This window comes from Corythoichthys intestinalis, chromosome 21, assembly GCF_030265065.1.
Source record: "Corythoichthys intestinalis isolate RoL2023-P3 chromosome 21, ASM3026506v1, whole genome shotgun sequence".
In the NCBI taxonomy this organism is placed as follows: Eukaryota; Metazoa; Chordata; class Actinopteri; order Syngnathiformes; family Syngnathidae; genus Corythoichthys; species Corythoichthys intestinalis.
Window position 1 is genome coordinate 21,688,798 of NC_080415.1, and position 17,733 is coordinate 21,706,530.

General features: G+C 39.1%; 1 protein-coding gene across 3 annotated transcripts in view; it reads left to right on the plus strand.

Annotated features, from left to right (window-relative positions):
* The window catches only part of ankfn1b (ankyrin repeat and fibronectin type III domain containing 1b), a 257,863-nt gene that overhangs the window by 148,137 nt on the left and 91,993 nt on the right, over nucleotides 1-17,733 (plus strand). For all 3 annotated transcript variants that reach the window (XM_057825769.1, XM_057825768.1, XM_057825770.1), the window contains one exon: nucleotides 14,756-14,796. In XM_057825769.1, coding sequence (XP_057681752.1) covers nucleotides 14,756-14,796 — 41 coding nt within the window. The remainder of the gene's footprint in view (nucleotides 1-14,755; nucleotides 14,797-17,733) is intronic.

Here is a 17,733-nt window from a genome sequence, read left to right on the forward strand (position 1 = left end):
TTTCCATTTAAATTGAGTTTTTAACTCGTTAGTTTTTCCCCTTGGGAACTTTTGTGTATCTTCCTTCAGAACATACGGTATATCTATTTTTTTCTTACAGGTTACCAAACGATGCAATTTTTCGTGAAAGATGTCATCACGAATTGAGTGATGTGGAAACAGTAGATAAAAGATGAAGAACAACATAGTGTCTCCAATCCATTGTAACATTATTTCAAGTTTGTAAAATTTTATCTGTGTATAGTATAGTGATATAGTATAGTATATATATATATATATATATATATATATATATATATATTATATATATATAGTATAGTAGATTACTCTAGTATTCGATTAGAAAAAATATTTAAATTCAATTTTGTTGCTTCGAGTTTTCGTTTAATTAAAGTGGCATTGTAATGGTTTATTTTGAAAGTGTTTGAACTTCGTTTTATTGATTGGGGTGGATACACTGCCCTCTGGTCTGCCTAATTTCACATGGCTGAATCCAGCTGCTCCCTGTTAAGACCAACGTAAGCGAAGTTTTTTTTTAGCTAAGGTCTTTTTAATGCATTTGTAATTTAGTTTATACGTATATTGCCTGAACCATTTGTTAAGAGCATTGTTAAAAAAAAATTTTTTTTTAATTTTTAAAAAAAAAACGTTAGCATTTTATAGCATTTAAGCTAGCCAACTTTTTCTTTTGTAAGTTAGCCAATTGTTGTTTTGTTGTACTTAGATTAGATCCTTATTTTTTTTTTTTTATACCGTTTGAGGCTCAGCTCAGGTATTTCAACAGTTTATGTTCCTTATCCGATTACTCGATTATTTAAACTAACTAGTCCATCGACTAATCGACAACTAAAATAATCAATAGCTGCAGCCCTAGTATAGTATCGGCACGTTTTCTTGAGTACAGACATACTGAATCGGCACCGAAGTCATTACCGTCATTTTCGGACTTTAAGGCGCACCTGACTATAGGCCACCACCCACCAAATTTAACACAAAAACGGCATTTGTTCATAGGTAAGCCGCACTGGACTATAAGCCGCAGCTGTCCTCACTGTATTATGGGATATTTACACCAAAACATATTAGCCGGTGAACACTTTATTTGACAACGGCATCATAAGACTGTCAGAAGATCAAAAGAACCACCATGAAGCTTTGAACCAATTAGCTTAAAGCTTCATTGCTTCAAGAAACTTCATTTTCCCATCACTGCTCCCCTGGGGGAGACGGTCAACCTCTGCTGCCACATGCTGTCAACACTGTTGTCATCCAACATGCCTCCTAGCATGCATTGCAGTGCTACCGTTGTAAATAACAATCAAAATTCATGTTCTCTGCTGATTATTTCTTCAGTTAGTGTTCCAGTTGTTTCATTGATTGCTAGTTATGGTATTTGGTAACAATTTATTTGACAGTGGCAATATAACACTGTCTTATGACGGTCATAATTATGATATGACACTGTCATGAGCATGAATGAATCCTTATAACATATGTTATTTAATGTCATCCGGCAAATTATCTCACTTTTGAACTGATGTACAGTGCCTTGCAAAAGTATTCGGCCCCCTTGAATCTTGCAACCTTTCGCCACATTTCAGGCTTCAAACATAAAGATTTGTCAAGAATCAACAACAAGTGGGACACAGTCGTGAAGTGGAACAACATTTATTGGATAATTTAAACTTTTTTAACAAATAAAAAACTGAAAAGTGGGGCGTGCAATATTATTCGGCCCCTTTACTTTCAGTGCAGCAAACTCACTCCAGAAGTTCAGTGAGGATCTCTGAATGATCCAATGTTGTCCTAAATGACCGATGATGATAAATAGAATCCACCTGTGTGTAATCAAGTCTCCGTATAAATGCACCTGCTCTGTGATAGTCTCAGGGTTCTGTTTAAAGTGCAGAGAGCATTATGAAAACCAAGGAACACACCAGGCAGGTCCAAGATACTGTTGTGGAGAAGTTTAAAGCCGGATTTGGATACAAAAAGATTTCCCAAGCTTTAAACATCTCAAGGAGCACTGTGCAAGCCATCATATTGAAATGGAAGGAGCATCAGACCACTGCAAATCTACCAAGACCCGGCCGTCCTTCCAAACTTTCTTCTCAAACAAGGAGAAAACTGATCAGAGATGCAGCCAAGAGGCCCATGATCACTCTGGATGAACTGCAGAGATCTACAGCTGAGGTGGGAGAGTCTGTCCATCGGACAACAATCAGTCGTACACTGCACAAATCTGGCCTTTATGGAAGAGTGGCAAGAAGAAAGCCATTTCTCAAAGATATCCATAAAAAGTCTCGTTTAAAGTTTGCCACAAGCCACCGGGGAGACACACCAAACATGTGGAAGAAGGTGCTCTGGTCAGATGAAACCAAAATTGAACTTTTTGGCCACAATGCAAAACGATATGCTTGGCGTAAAAGCAACACAGCTCATCACCCTGAACACACCATCCCCACTGTCAAACATGGTGGTGGCAGCATCATGGTTTGGGCCTGCTTTTCTTCAGCAGGGACAGGGAAGATGGTTAAAATTGACAGGAAGATGGATGCAGCCAAATACAGGAACATTCTGGAAGAAAACCTGTTGGTATCTGCACAAGACCTGAGACTGGGACGGAGATTTATCTTCCAACAGGACAATGATCCAAAACATAAAGCCAAATCTACAATGGAATGGTTCAAAAATAAACGTATCCAGGTGCTAGAATGGCCAAGTCAAAGTCCAGACCTGAATCCAATCGAGAATCTGTGGAAAGAGCTGAAGACTGCTGTTCACAAACACCCTCCATCCAACCTCACTGAGCTCGAGCTGTTTTGCAAGGAAGAATGGGCAAGAATGTCAGTCTCTCGATGTGCAAAACTGATAGAAACATACCCCAAGCGACTTGCAGCTGTAATTGGAGCAAAAGGTGGCGCTGCAAAGTATTAACGCAAGGGGGCCGAATAATATTGCACGGCCCACTTTTCAGTTTTTTATTTGTTAAAAAAGTTTAAATTATCCAGTAAATTTTGTTCCACTTCACGATTGTGTCCCACTTGTTGTTGATTCTTGACAAAAAATTAAAATTTTATATCTTTATGTTTGAAGCCTGAAATGTGGCGAAAGGTTGCAAGGTTCAAGGGGGCCAAATACTTTTGCAAGGCACTGTAAATCAACAAATAAGCAATACTGGACTGCAGCCACAGGATTCGAATTGAGGGAAAATCGTAGCGGCTTATAGTCTGAAAATTACGGTAATTTACTGAAATGTGGTTCATGTTCACCTTGTTGCGTTTTCACCCCTATTCATTGGCATTAGTGAAAGTCAAACAGATCGTGTATGCAAGTGCACAGTGTGGACCCGGAAGCCAACAGCTAAGCTTTCACAAGGAAAGGCTATCAAGAACCTATTGGGATCCCTTCACACGCATACTGTATATGCGTATTTGCATTTGCAATTGCCATCAGGTGTAATTGTGTGTATGATTATGAGAAAGGTTCTTTCTGACTAGTAGTTGAACCAAATAACCGACTCTATACCTGGGTGCTTTATTGTTGATGTCGTGAAGCAAAAGGATGCATTTAGAAATGCAGGATCATAAAAAGAAAGTGTTCCTTGCATCCTTTTTTCACAGCAGTGACAGTGTGTTTGACATTTCCGCCAGCTATGACTAACGATCCCCCAGTGCTCATTCGATGGACAATAAGGTGGCTGGGATTTTTTTTCTTCTTCTGTGTATGTGCCCACTACCAGACGCTGTGATTCATCACGTACCATGCCAGGCCCATGCATGCAGACTGTCACTCATACTGTACATATATAGAAACTCACATAAGCAAATGAAAAGGTCACTCGACATGAAGCACAGTGTACATTTGATTTGTAATTGATTTATATTGACACTTGACAGCGCTAAAAGCCTGAGCAGGGGGTGGCTTTTAGACCTGGCATCCATCAACCATTTCATTCCATGTTTTGGTGTATTAAATCTTGAACATAAACAGGGTAGTAAAGTTGTGGTCCGAAAGATTCACATTTAAGTTCTCCGGAACGAAATACAATGACAAAGATTTAGTTTTTCTGTCCATTTTGTTCAGCCAGTCCTAGATTTTCTTACATTTTTGACATTTATATGTGTAGCAGCTCTATGTGTGGTAAAGTAGCTATTGTTTAAAGGTTTTTAATTAAATCTGCTCTCATTTATGGCGTTTTCACATCATTTTCTAGCATTAAAGGTAGAGAACTTTGATTAATTGCCTGAAGCTAGCGAGCTTCAGCCCCATTGAGACATAAGCTGAGCTCTGTTTAAATCCCGGGATTCTAACCTAATATAATGTCCGGGACTTACCCGGTACGTGGCATGTGTGAAAGCACCCGTTTAATACCCGGGTCACAGCGCAAAGGCTAATGACGTACTGTAAATATCATGGCAGACCAATTGTCATTTCCTCCTTTTTCGCAGTAGAACAAAAAGCTGTAAACAAATATCACAATCATCAACATGACAAACTGAAACGCTCTTATTTTTAACCTGTTGATTCAATTTCCAGCACAAAAACAAATTTCAGGATTTGCAATAATAATAGCTTCCAAAATGGTTGCCCCTCTTGAAGCTCGTCAGAGATGGATGGGCGACCACTACGGGGCGTATCGGCTATGCTGGCTTTACCCACCTCTTCATGGTCTTCAGTACTGTTTTTAAATCACTGTACCCATCTTTTGTACAGTACTATAGTCTATGGTATCATCCTTGTCGACATTTACCAGCTGGTTGTGAATCCTCAGAGGGGTTTCTCCCTCTGCAACAAGGAATTCGATTACAGCTCTTTGTTTCTGACGAGCTTCAAGAGGGACAGCCATTTTGGAAGCTAGTTTAAGCTTTAAAAATCTGAAAATAAGGAAAAACACATATAGCAATCGCAAAAAGGTGTGTCTTATCATGTTTGTGCCAAATATAAACAAGTTTGGTAAAATTCTGAACAAGCAATGCACTTGAGTGCATTACTTTTTGAATGCCCCTCGTATATAATATATATTTATACTGTAAACATATATCTATTGAAGATTCCCGCCAAATGTACAAGTGTATCTTGATTGTATCTCCTGCAATAAATGCACCATACAGCAAGAAATGGCTGTAATGCAACAATCATACGGGTTAATTAAAGGGAACCTCTAACTTAGACTTGTAGGCTCTAATAAGCCACAATTGTCCTCTTTTACTAAATAATGTTATTAGAAACACATATTATTTTTGCCTTTGATTTAAAGATCTATAATATTTAGTACATGTTTTGACCTACGAAGGGTGCCGTGTTTTACGCACGCAGTGCACGCTGGGGGTGATGAGGCGGTCTGATTGGACGGAGAGAATATATTGATGGAAAGCAGATATTTGCAAAACACATATTTTATATTCTTTAGTGACATTGTGGCAAATTCGGAAATTTGTTTTTGTGCTACAAATTGAATCAACAGGTTAAAAATAAGAGCAGACATCTAGTTAAAGGTTTCCCCTGCATGTATATGCTGAAATCTTCACAACTTCAGCATCCCTTCTGAACCCCACAGCCCTCATTTTTCTTCCGGCTACTGTATCTGTAATGAGCATTGCCACCCCCTCCCCTCAGATTGTTTTGTTAAAGAGATGTGGGATGAGTTCCTAACGTCATACTTGCATCCATTTCCAGCTCATCAGCAGTGTCTTTAAAACGATCCTAGGCGGCTTGCCGAGATATTGACTTGCTGCCATTTGGCAGTGTGTATATCCCTTTGTTGCCATTTGCATCATTTCCTTTTTTGTTAGTTTGTCTGCTTCTCAATGCAGTTTTCCCTCATTTTTTTTTTTTTTTTAATGTATTGATTTTGACCTTTTTGATCCCTTTTCGCGATCGCGTTGTTTTTGTTTTTGTTTTTAGTAAACCCTTTTTATGCAATCCCTATGTTATTGTTGTCTGCTTCCTGTCTGAAGTGAGTCGCATTTTCTTATTCAGTGGTCAAGCCAGCCGAATTTTCTTTTCAGTTGTGTCTCCCTTTCACGTTTTAGCACACAGACAAACAACGCACGTGGGTTGCGATTGCTTTATAAGGATAATCATGACTCTAAGCTCACGCGGAAGTATAGTGCTGTGGTGTACGCGCTAGTTTGTTGCACTGGAAATGCCTGTTCGAATCCTGATCCAGACCTGCATTTTAGTTGCTTTTGCTGCTCATTTTGTGAAATATTTACAGTGCTGTCCTGCTTATCACTTTTGCGGCCGGGTTCAAATTGAACGACTGACACTGTGGAACTACGGCCGAAAAATTATTATAACTCATACTAGCATTTATCTTTTAAGAACTAAAAGTCTTTCTGTCCACGGTTCCGTTTAAGGGTGAAATTCATCCAAATTTTCAGTGCAGCTGATATAGGTGTACTTTTTCGCTGACTTATGTGTCACCGAAAAGCGACTTCAAAGGTCGCTTGCAGTCAGCACAGTCGAATGGTTTCATGGGACCAAAATAGTTAATTAGCTAATTGTTTGTTTACTGCTGACTCTGTAAACTGCACTTCATGAACCGTAGCACTGTCAAAATGGTTTTTCCTTTTAATGAGCAGGTTTGACCAAACAAATGTCTTCGTATATGGACAGAAAGCAGATATTTGCAAAAACACTACTTTGTTCTTTAGTGACATTGTGGCAAAGCCTGAAATTTGTTTTTGTGCTTGAAATTGAATCAACAGGTTAAAAATAAGAGCAGACATCTATTTGAAGGTTTCCCCTGCATGTACATCTTCATAACTTCAGCATCCCTTCTGAACCCCCCCCCCCCCCCCCCCCATTTTCTTCCGGCTACTGTGTCTATAATGAGCACTGGCACCCCCTCCCCTCAGCACCACCTTTTCTCTCCCTCCACATCACCCCTCCCTTCACTCTTGTCCTCCCCCTGTTTTCACTGTGCAGAATTGGTAGAAGCTTATCGCCTAGCAACCACAATTAAAGTACAACAAGTCAGTGGCGCTTGCAGCCGCCATCGAGGCGAGCTTGGCGAAGCCACCGCGTGAGCGGAAGGACGAATGTGCGACGAGTTGGCTCAGGCTGAAGTTGAGCAGGTGAACTGCAATTAGAGGTGCCACCTGAGTAGCATCGCGTGCACTTTAGAGGGTGGGGGAGGGGGGAGAACGACAGGAAGAGAGTTGGACTCAACAGGTATGTATGCATGCATCAATTAAAGGAATCTAAGTGAAGGTATTCAGTAAATGGGTCACGCTGGTGACTGTTTGGGAATTTTTTTTTGGTTTGCCTCTAAGGCGCAATGTGCATAAGCTGCTAATACTTTTGATGCATTTGGTAGGAATGCGGCATGCTGTCACTATTTTCACAGTTGTGAGGGAATGCAAAGTGTTCGCTACCTGCCGCATGCACACAAACCCACTGTGATTGCATCCAGTAGAAATGACGTGCATCAGATAACGGAGCTTAATTTGATGTTCATTATACTTGCTCGTTAATACTTAACCAAAAAAATTAAGTGATGATTTGTCAACCCTCTCTGTATATTGGATTGAAATGCCACATTAAGGTAAATGACTATTATGTAATGAAACCTCGATTTAGCTGGCAGGTGCGTTTTGACATTCTTTTATGGTTGTTGAAGGATTCAATTATTCTTCATTTAAGTACAGATGAGAAATGCATCGTCTCTTTTGATGTAATTTAATTATTTCTATCCATACATACTTTCAGTTCAGGACTCCACAAGTGTCCTCCAGCATTTAATGGATTGAATTTTATTATTCTTTCATGATGAATTCTTCCACTGGTAATTTTACAGGACTCGTAATACTGAGGTTACAACCAGAGGCTATTCGATCAGTCATGTATTCAATAAGCGCACTCCAGCAGCCTGAAAAATGAATGTAAATATTAAAAATACTGTCACCAGATTCTGCCAATGTGCAATGAGCTGCTGCCAAGGGCTTGAGTCACTCTGTTGGACATGTCATTTTGCGGTGTAATTGCTGTTATTCCACCATTCCTTGGATAGCACCCTCCCGTCATGTGATGCGATTCTTATCCAGCACGTGCCATGTATATAAATCACTGTGTTATGATTTATTATGAAAAAGTCAGTCTTTTCTTATTGATTTTCATTTCACTGCATATATATTTTTTTAATTGTGGCGAAAGCCCTTCTATTGATACAGCCAGAAAAGAAGGACAAGCACCTGCCCCTCATTCATTCAGGATGAAGGCACTATCTGTGGGCACAGTAGGCGAGCTGCATGGAGTAAGGTCAGCCACACTGTAGGATGTATCCTGTGCCCACCGGGTGGCTGACAACCATATACAAACGTATGCTTTGCAAATGCAGTCACATGCAAAATGTCACAAGCATCAGCAGGGGAAGCCACTTACTGCTCTAAATGTGACCGTGCTAATCTCACAGAAGTATGTAACACAATAGTAATTAGTTAGTTTGATACTTGTTTGATTCTTAGTAGTGCTGAAAAGATTTTGATGAAAAAAGTGTGGTCGTCAACAGCAATATTTGTTTAGGCCATTTTAGATTGTTGCCTTCTATCTCAACAGCAGTTTTTAAAAACTGAAGGAAAAAAAAAACACTGCACCTATTGTCTTTATGCTCAAGGGCTTCTTTGCTATCTGGCACATGGTGTTCTGTATCTTTGCAGGTTACAATGAAATCTCAAAACTATCAACGTGATTAGAAGTAAACTGTTTTATGAAGTGCCAGAAACTTGGTCTCATGTGCAGGTCATCGTCATCTAGCACAAGAAACACCCAAGAGTTGCTAAGAACAAAACAATGGGCTATTATGAAATAGCCTTCGGTGAGCCCTTATCTAAATCCTGTTGAACATCTGGAAGGAGCTGAAGAATGATGTCTGTAGAGGGCAATATTCAAATCTGAGAAACATAGAGCAGTATCACAATGAGGATTGGACCAACATACCTGCTTGAGAGGTCTCATTGAGAGCTTCAGAAATTGTTTACTTGCAGTTTTTGCCGCAATAATCCAGAAACATGTTAAGTTGATTATTATAGACCATCTTGAATATAAAGCAGGCTCTGTAAACTTGGTGCAGACAGTTGGTTTAAGATGTGGTGACGAGTCAAGGGACAGAGGGAATAATAGTACTATACAGCATTAGATTTGAGGTGAAAATACAGAAAAGAAGAGGAATTAAAGCTGGGGAGATCAAGTCAACATGCAGCCACTACTCATTTGCTCACACCGATGTCACACACCAGGAAGTAAAGCACCAAGTGTCACAGATATGACACTTGAACATGAGAACTGCAAACTCCAAATAGACAAAAATAACATCTATAGACAAGTTTCGAAACAGGGGTGGCGCCATATTTGATCATTTTTGCGATGAACTTCCGGTTTAGACAGAACAACATGAAGTACAGTTGAAGTAAACAGTGTGTTGACGAAGTTAAAACTGCAAAACCAAACCAGAGGAACCCATGGAATCTCCAAAAATGGATTCAGCACGACGTAGATGAGACGCTGAGACTTTCTGTGCTATGCGTGAACTCCTGGAAGCGCCTATATACTAGTCCTTCTCAAAAAAATTAGCATATTGTGATAAAGTTCATTATTTTCTGTAATGTACTGATAAACAATAGACTTTCGTATATTTTAGATTTATTACACACAACTGAAGTAGTTCAAGCCTTTTATTGTTTTAATAGTGATGATTTTGGCAAAAAAGTCAAGAAAAAACAAAAATCCCTATCTCAAAAAATTTGCATATTTCATCCGACCAATACAAAAAAAGTTTTTTTTAATACAAAAAAAGTCAACCTTCAATTAATTATATAAGCTACGCACTCATTACTTGGTCGGGAATCCCTTTGCACAAATGAAATTTCTGTGTCTTAGTCTCTTGCATGAGGGTGTCAATGATGGCCTTCTGGACAGCAGTCAGGTCGGCAGTCTTGCCCATGATTGCGGTTTTGAGTAATGAACCAGGCTGGGAGTTTTTAAAAGCCTCAGGAATCTTTCGCAGGGGTTTTGAGTTAATTCGTTGATTCAGATGATTAGATTAGATTAGTAGCTTCTTTAGAGTACCTTTTCATGATATGGTAATTTTTTGAGATCGGGATTTTTGTTTTTTCTTGACTTTTTTGCCAAAATCATCAATATTAAAACAATAAAAGGCTTGAACTACTTCAGTTGTGTGTAATAAATCTAAAATATACGAAAGTCTATTGTTTATCAGTACATTACAGAAAATAATGAACTTTATCACAATATGCTAATTTTTTTAGAAGGACCAGTATATTGTTGGAAGTGGAATGTTTTGAACAGTGTCCAGCTTTAAAGCGCCACACCATACGCCTTAAACCGAAACCGGCTGCAGACAAAGTTCAGGATGTGCTTTAAACCTAACGATCTACCTAAAATGTTGTATTTTTGTTCCTATCACTTCGTTGATTATTCATGGACAAAATTACAACAATTGCAGCCTGTGTTGACGTGAGGTGTAGATTGATACGCCAGCCACTTCAGTGACCAAAATGAGACGAAATTACAAATAATATTACAGTTGCCGAATGCAGAAGGCTAACACAGATTTTGTTGTTACAAGGAAATACATAGAAACAAAAAATGGTATGTTATTCTTTTTATTGCAGATATTGATCGCAATAAAACATTTGGACAACATGATTCCATTTTTTGTTCTATTTAAAAAGATTGGTGCATGTGCAAAACAGATCAATAACTCACAATTTATATAATTATTATAAAACATTACTGAAGGAGCAGCATAAGTCGAGCCTTCTATCATCAAAGTAGAATGCACGTAGTCTCGATATACAGTGGGGCAAATAAGTATTTAGTCAACCACTAAATGTGCAAGTTCTCCCACTTGAAAATATTAGAGAGGCCTGTAATTGTTAACATGGGTAAACCTCAACCATGAGAGACATAATGTCGTTGGGCAACACGGACTTTCAACTCCCTCCACAGATTTTCTATGGGGTTGAGATCTGGAGACTGGCTAGGCCACTCCAGGACCTTGAAAGGCTTCTTACGAAGCCACTCCTTTGTTGCCCTGGCTGTGTGTTTGGGATCATTGTCATGCTGAAAGACCCAGCCACGTGTCATCTTCAATGCCTTTGCTGATGGAAGGAGATTTTCACTCAAAATCTCTCGATACATGGCCCCATTCATTCTTTCCTTTACACAGATCACTCATTCTCGTCCCTTTGCAGAAAAACAGCCCCAAAGCATGATGTTTCCACCCCCATACTTCACAGTGGGTATGGTGTTCTTCGGATGCAATTCAGTATTCTTTCTCCTCCAAACACGAGAACCTGTGTTTCTACCAAAAAGTTCTATTTTGGTTTCATCCCACCATAACACATTCTCCCAGTCATCTTCTGGATCATCCAAATGCTCTCTAGCGAACCGCAGACGGGCCTGGACGTGTATTGGCTTTAGCAGGGGGACACGTCTGGCAGTGCAGGATTTGAGTCCCTGGTGGCGCATTGTGTTACTGATAGTAGCCTTTGTTACTGTGGTCCCAGCTCTCTGTAGGTCATTCGCTAGGTCCCCCCATGTGGTTCTGGGATTTTTGCTCACCGTTCTTGTTATCATTTTGACGCCACGGGGTGAGATCTTGCATGGAGCCCCAGATCGAGGGAGATTATCAGTGGTCTTGTATGTCTTCCATTTTCTAATAATTGCTCTCACAGTTGATTTCTTTACACCAAGCGTGTTGCCTATTGCAGATTTAGTCTTCCCAGCCTGGTGCAGGTCTACAATTTTGTCTCTGGTGTCCTTCGACAGCTCTTTGGTCTTGGCCATAGTGGAGTTTGGAGTGTGACTGACTGAGGTTGTGGACAGGTGTCTTTTATACTGATAAAACAGGTGCCATTAATACAGGTAACGAGTGGAGCCTCGTTAGACCTCGTTAGAAGAAGTTAGTTAAATCTTGCTTGTTTGTGGGTGACCAAATACTTATTTTCCACTCTAATTTAAAAATAAATTATTTAAAAATCAAACAATGTGATTTTATGTTTTTTTTTTTTTTTTTTTTTTTTTTTTTTTTGCAACATTTTGTCTCTCATGGTTGAGGTTTACCCATGTTGACAATTACAGGCCTTTCTAATCTTTTCAAGGAGGAGAACTTGCACAATTGGTGGTTGACTAAATACTTATTTGCCCCACTGTATGTCCATGGACGTACAGTCAGTGTTGTTGTGGGGCACATGAATTTATCTTTCCTTGCCTAACAACGTTTTTCACCTGTAAATAAACGAACAAAAAACTAGTAACACTTGCATTTATGCATTAACATAATAGTACCATCCTACATGTACTGCTTAGCAACAGGCTAGCAGCAGATGGCATGTGTTGCAGCCACAGAAGTACATTAGTTGTAGTAAATAATATTAAACTTCATCATAATTACAATCATCATCATAATAGCAATATCAAAGACAACAAGTCGTTTCATGTGCAAGATTTTAGCTTTAGTATTTTTTGGAGCACTGGACACATGCAGGGATTGGAAGAACATACCTTCCATACTGTATTTATTGGTGCATTTTTTTATTTGATTAAAAATATTTTATTTTAATAAATATTCCTATTTGAATATGAATTGCGGAGTGAAGTGGCTCCATCACTCAGGGATGTGACTTGTCATGGATGACAGCACTGTGGAATGATGAAAATCCTAAGCAGCAAAAGAATTTTTAGCCAAAGTGCCTTCAGCCTCAGGCCAGTAATGTGTGTGTCAATGTGGTGCATTTGTATACGTGCACTTCGCTCTTCCGCCTCAGCACGTGTTCCATCCATCTGAGACCTATAAACCGACAGAAGATCGTGACAGCAGGGGAAAAGTATGCGTTTATCCTCACATTTTTGTACGGAAGTGTATGTTTGTGTTACTGTGTGTTCGCAAGCTGTCTTAACTGGAATGCACTCAAACGTCCCATTGAGAAAAGCTGGCATCTTGTATTTATTGATTTTTTTTTCTTTCCCTCTTTGTATTTGTGTTTTTGTAGCTTGCTCAACTCAGTCACTCGAGACAAAACCTTTTCATAAATAACATTTTTAAAACTTCAACTCATAATATACTTGAAAAAAGGATGTCAAATTTTTCATTGCAGACGGCTTCATTAACCATATAATTGGTTCTTACATTTTAGCACCATAGTAAAAGTCCAGAGCAGGAGACCCCATATACAGTGTGGAAAATAAGTATTTGGTCACCTACAAACAAGCAACATTTATGCCTGTCAAAAAGGTCTAACTTCTTTTAACGAGGTCTAACAAGGCTCCACTCGTCACCTGTATTAATGGCACCTGTTTTAACTCATTATCGGTATAAAAGACACCTGTCCACAACTCAGTCAGTCACACTCCAAACTCCGCTATGGCCAAGACCAAAGAGCTGTCGAAGGACACCGGAGACAAAATTGTAGAACTGCACCAGGCTGGGAAGACTGAATCTGCAATAGGTAAAATGCTTGGTGTAAAGAAATCAACTGTGGGAGCAATTATTAGAAAATGGAAGACATACAAGACCACTGATAATCTCCCTCGATCTGGGGCTCCTTGTAAGATCTCACCCCGTGGCGTCAAAATGATAACAAGAATGGTGGGCAAAAATCCCAGAACCACACGGGGGGACCTAGTGAATGACGTACAGAGAGCTGGGACCACAGTAACAAAGGCTACTACCAGTAACACAATGCGCTACCAGGGACTCAAATCCCGCACTGCCAGACATGTCCCCCTGCTTAAGCCAGTACACGTCCAGGCCCATTCGTGATTCGCTAGAGAGCATGTGGATGATCCAGAAGAGGACTGGGAGAATGTGTTCTGGTCAGATGAAACCAAAATAGAACTTTTTGGTAGAAACACATCTTCTCACGTTTGGAGGAGAAAGAATACTGAATTGCATCCGAAGAACACCATACCCACTGTGAAGTATGGGGGTGGAAACATCATGCTTTGGGGCTGTTTTTTGCAAAGGGACCAGGACGACTGATCTGTGTAAAGGAAAGAATGAATGGGGCTATGTGTGGAGAGATTTTGAGTGAAAATCTCCTTCCATCAGAAAGGGCATTGAAGATGAGTCGTGGCTGGATCTTTCAGCATGACAATGATCCCAAACACACAGCCAGGGCAACAAAGGAGTGGATTTGTAAGAAGCATTTCAAGGTCTTGGAGTCTCCAGATCTCAACCCCATAGAAAATCCGTGGAGGGAGTTGAAAGTCCGTGTTGCCCAATGACAGCCCCAAAACATCACTGCTCTAGAGGAGATCTGCATGATATAATGCCAAAATATCAGCAACTGTGTGTGAAAAGCTTGTGAAGAGTTACAGAAAACGTTTTGCCTCCGTTATTGCCAACAAAGGTTACATAACAAAGTATTGAGATGAACTTTTGGTATTGACCAAATACTTATTTTCTACCATGATTTGCAAATAAATTCTTAAAAAATCAAACAATGTGATTTTCAGTTTTTTTTTTTTCCACATTCTGTCTCTCATGGTTGAGGTTTGCCCATGTTGACAATTACAGGCCTCTCTAATATTTTCGAGTGGGAGAACTTGCACAATTAGTGGTTGACTAAATACTTATTTGCCCCACTGTATTTTCTTGATTGCAACACGTTTTGATACGGGATTGTGTGCCCTAGTATTCATTGGTTGATGAGCAATTCAGCAATTATCTAATTCATACTCTCATACTTTCTAATGTCGACTTTTTTTTTTCTTCTTTTTTTTGCAGAGTCTGGGCTCGGTTGATCGCAAGGAACATCAACACAAAAAGTGAGTCCTATCTATTTGTCATTGTGGTTATATTTGACCAATAAGTGAATTTACTTGGGCTGCAACTAACAATTACTTTTATAATCGATTAATATGACAAGTAATTAAACAATTAATCAGATAATTGTCACTTTTTTCAATTCCCTTCATGCTCTAACTTGAAGTTGGGCATGTTGTAAGTAACAATGAAGACAAAATGGACGACTATTTCCTTCAAGAATATTTTATTACAGCTTCCTGACTTAACTGTAGTCTTCAACTGGACTGTTTTAAGTACTTAAAACTTTTTTTTTTAAAGTTTTTAATAAAGGTTCTGAGTATAAAACATGAAAAGAATTTCACAGTACACAAATAAGTCAAAAGTTCTGTTCATTCAAATAAAACAAGTGCTGCTGATTGACATTTTTCATCTTGTAGGCAAGGCGCTGATATAAATTGTGTCAATGACTAAGCCTCCGAATAAGGAGGAGGCAGACAGTAATGAATCAGATTTCTTTACCAAACAGTTGTTCATAAATACAATACATACTGTTATATGACAATTTACAGTTTGAATTGAAGCTTGTATTGAAAGGAGAATGTAATCTGTTACATGAATAGTTTTATGTGTGTCGTTTCTTTATAAAAAGGAAATTAGACAACTGCTCATATGCTTCTCCGAAACACAATGCAAATGAAAACTTAAGACACTAATTAGCATAATCGCTAACTACCTTAGCGCTCCTTGCGAAATAGTGAAGGAATCTGACCTTCTAGCCAGACCGCCAGAATCGTGCCAGCCGAACCGCCGGACCCGCGCTGGCGCAGCTCCAACGGCCGGCGACAGCAGGAGCCCAGCAATCCAGCCAGAAGGCCAAACTCCGTTTTCACCTTAGTCTTAACACTTTGTATTGACTATATTTTGAAAGGTTTAAAGAAGGCTCACCAAGAACAAGTTGGCAATTTATTTGGATCGACAGCGATCAAACAGAAAGGTGAAACAGACACAGACTCGGACGAGGAGGCAAACTCGTTCCAAGGTCACACTGTCTGAAGTCAACAAAAGGTTCCTGAGAAAAAATGACAACGCTTACTTAAACATTGTCTTTTGAAGGCTCTCGTGGGGCGGGCCGTGGGCAGGAAGAAGGGTGTGTTTGGGATTATTGTCTGTTTGTGGATTGGACAGGAGGATTCAGGAGTCATTTTTGTCCAGGCAATGAGGGTTGTGGATTTTGCCACCTCAGCATCAAAAGGGCTCTTGGGGTCTTGTCAGTCGTGTTATCAGTTGGATATCGGGCGTTTCCGGTGCTCCTTGTGTGGGGACAGCGCGTCCCACCATTTGTTCTGGACTGTCCAGGAGAATTGATTCTGAAAGTTGGTGCGTCAGTCTTGCTCATGATGCACACGTTGGGCTTCCGTGATAAGAATGCGTCGTGTATCTTTTATGCCCTATATTCTGCTTGTTTTCCTTAAACGATGGTATAAGTGCTATTTATTTGTGTTATTGTAGTATAAACAGTCAAACAGTAAATACGAGAAACGATACTATTCCCTGATTAATCATATTAAGTGTGTTAGAGTAATGCAAACAGTTAGACGGCGCATACGAGAAAAGGTATTACCTCTTTCAGTTGTAACGACTCATCAGCAAAGAATACAAACCAAATTGGCTTCATTTACTCACCTCTGACAAAGGCACACTGGATCTAACAACACTAAACACAATCTAACTCTCTCGCTCTAATCACTGGCACGTGCACAGCCTCACATCGGACACAAACAAAGACCCAAACGGGACAGCTCGAAGCTACAGGCAAAATAGATTATCAAATTTGTTGGCAACGAATTTATTAATCGATTTAATCGATTAGTAGTGCAGCCTTAGAATTTACAGTGCTTAGGATAAAATTTAAATTCAGACCTTTAATGGTATTTTACTAGAAGTACAGTCCAATAAACTCACTCACAAGCGAAAACAAATATAATGATAAATGTGTGACAAGTTATGATTACATTTAGCTTTCAATTCTTATTAAACAATCGAAGTAATAATTCCTATACCAATGCATCAGTCACTTTTTCTCCGTTCTGTTCAGCTCTGTTTCCTGGAACTCATTATGATAATTTTCATTACTGACTTAACATACATTTTCTGATGTAAAATGCATTATCACCATTGCTTGTTGAAGAAGACAGACGCTGAATGAATAATAAATGTCAAAAAACGTAATTGTTCTGGTCAGGTTTTGCATTAAGAGTAATCCACTTAAGTCCCAAATGCATTTTATGCATGGATATGAAAGTCACTTTCACTTAATTGCATATTTTACACTGCTTGAAAATGAAGAACAATTACCATTAGGTTTTGGATATTTAAAAAAAAGAAAAAGAAAAAAAATCGACCACCAGCTTTTGTTGCACGTAACAGAGATAAATAAATACTGTAATTTTCCGAATATAAAACACAATTTGCTTCTTCTGCTTTGAACCCTGTGGTTATAGTCCAGTGCAGATTATTTGTGGATTGAAAGAGGATAGTGTGTTTTGGTGGGATATCATGATGTGGACATCTTTTTCTTGGTGGGTGCGACTTATAAATTAGGTGCACTTTATAGTCCAAAAATCAAGGTGAATGAGAAAAATATGAAGACAAAAGATTAAAATCAGTGCAAAATAATATAATCCGTGTTGTTATCTTACTATAAAAAAGTTAATCAGAGTTACAAATTACTTCTCCCGAAAAGTAATTGAGTTAGTAACTCAGTTACCTCAACGGAAGAGTAAGTAGTTACTCGGCAAAGTAACTGATGTTACTTTTAATGTTCTACATCATCAAATATGTTTATATAAACTGATTTAATTAAATTTCACCATTCCGATGCTGTGAGAAAAATTTCTTTTTCCAGTTGTACTAAACTGTGACTTGTGTGTACCGTCACACCCCTAATATATATGGCG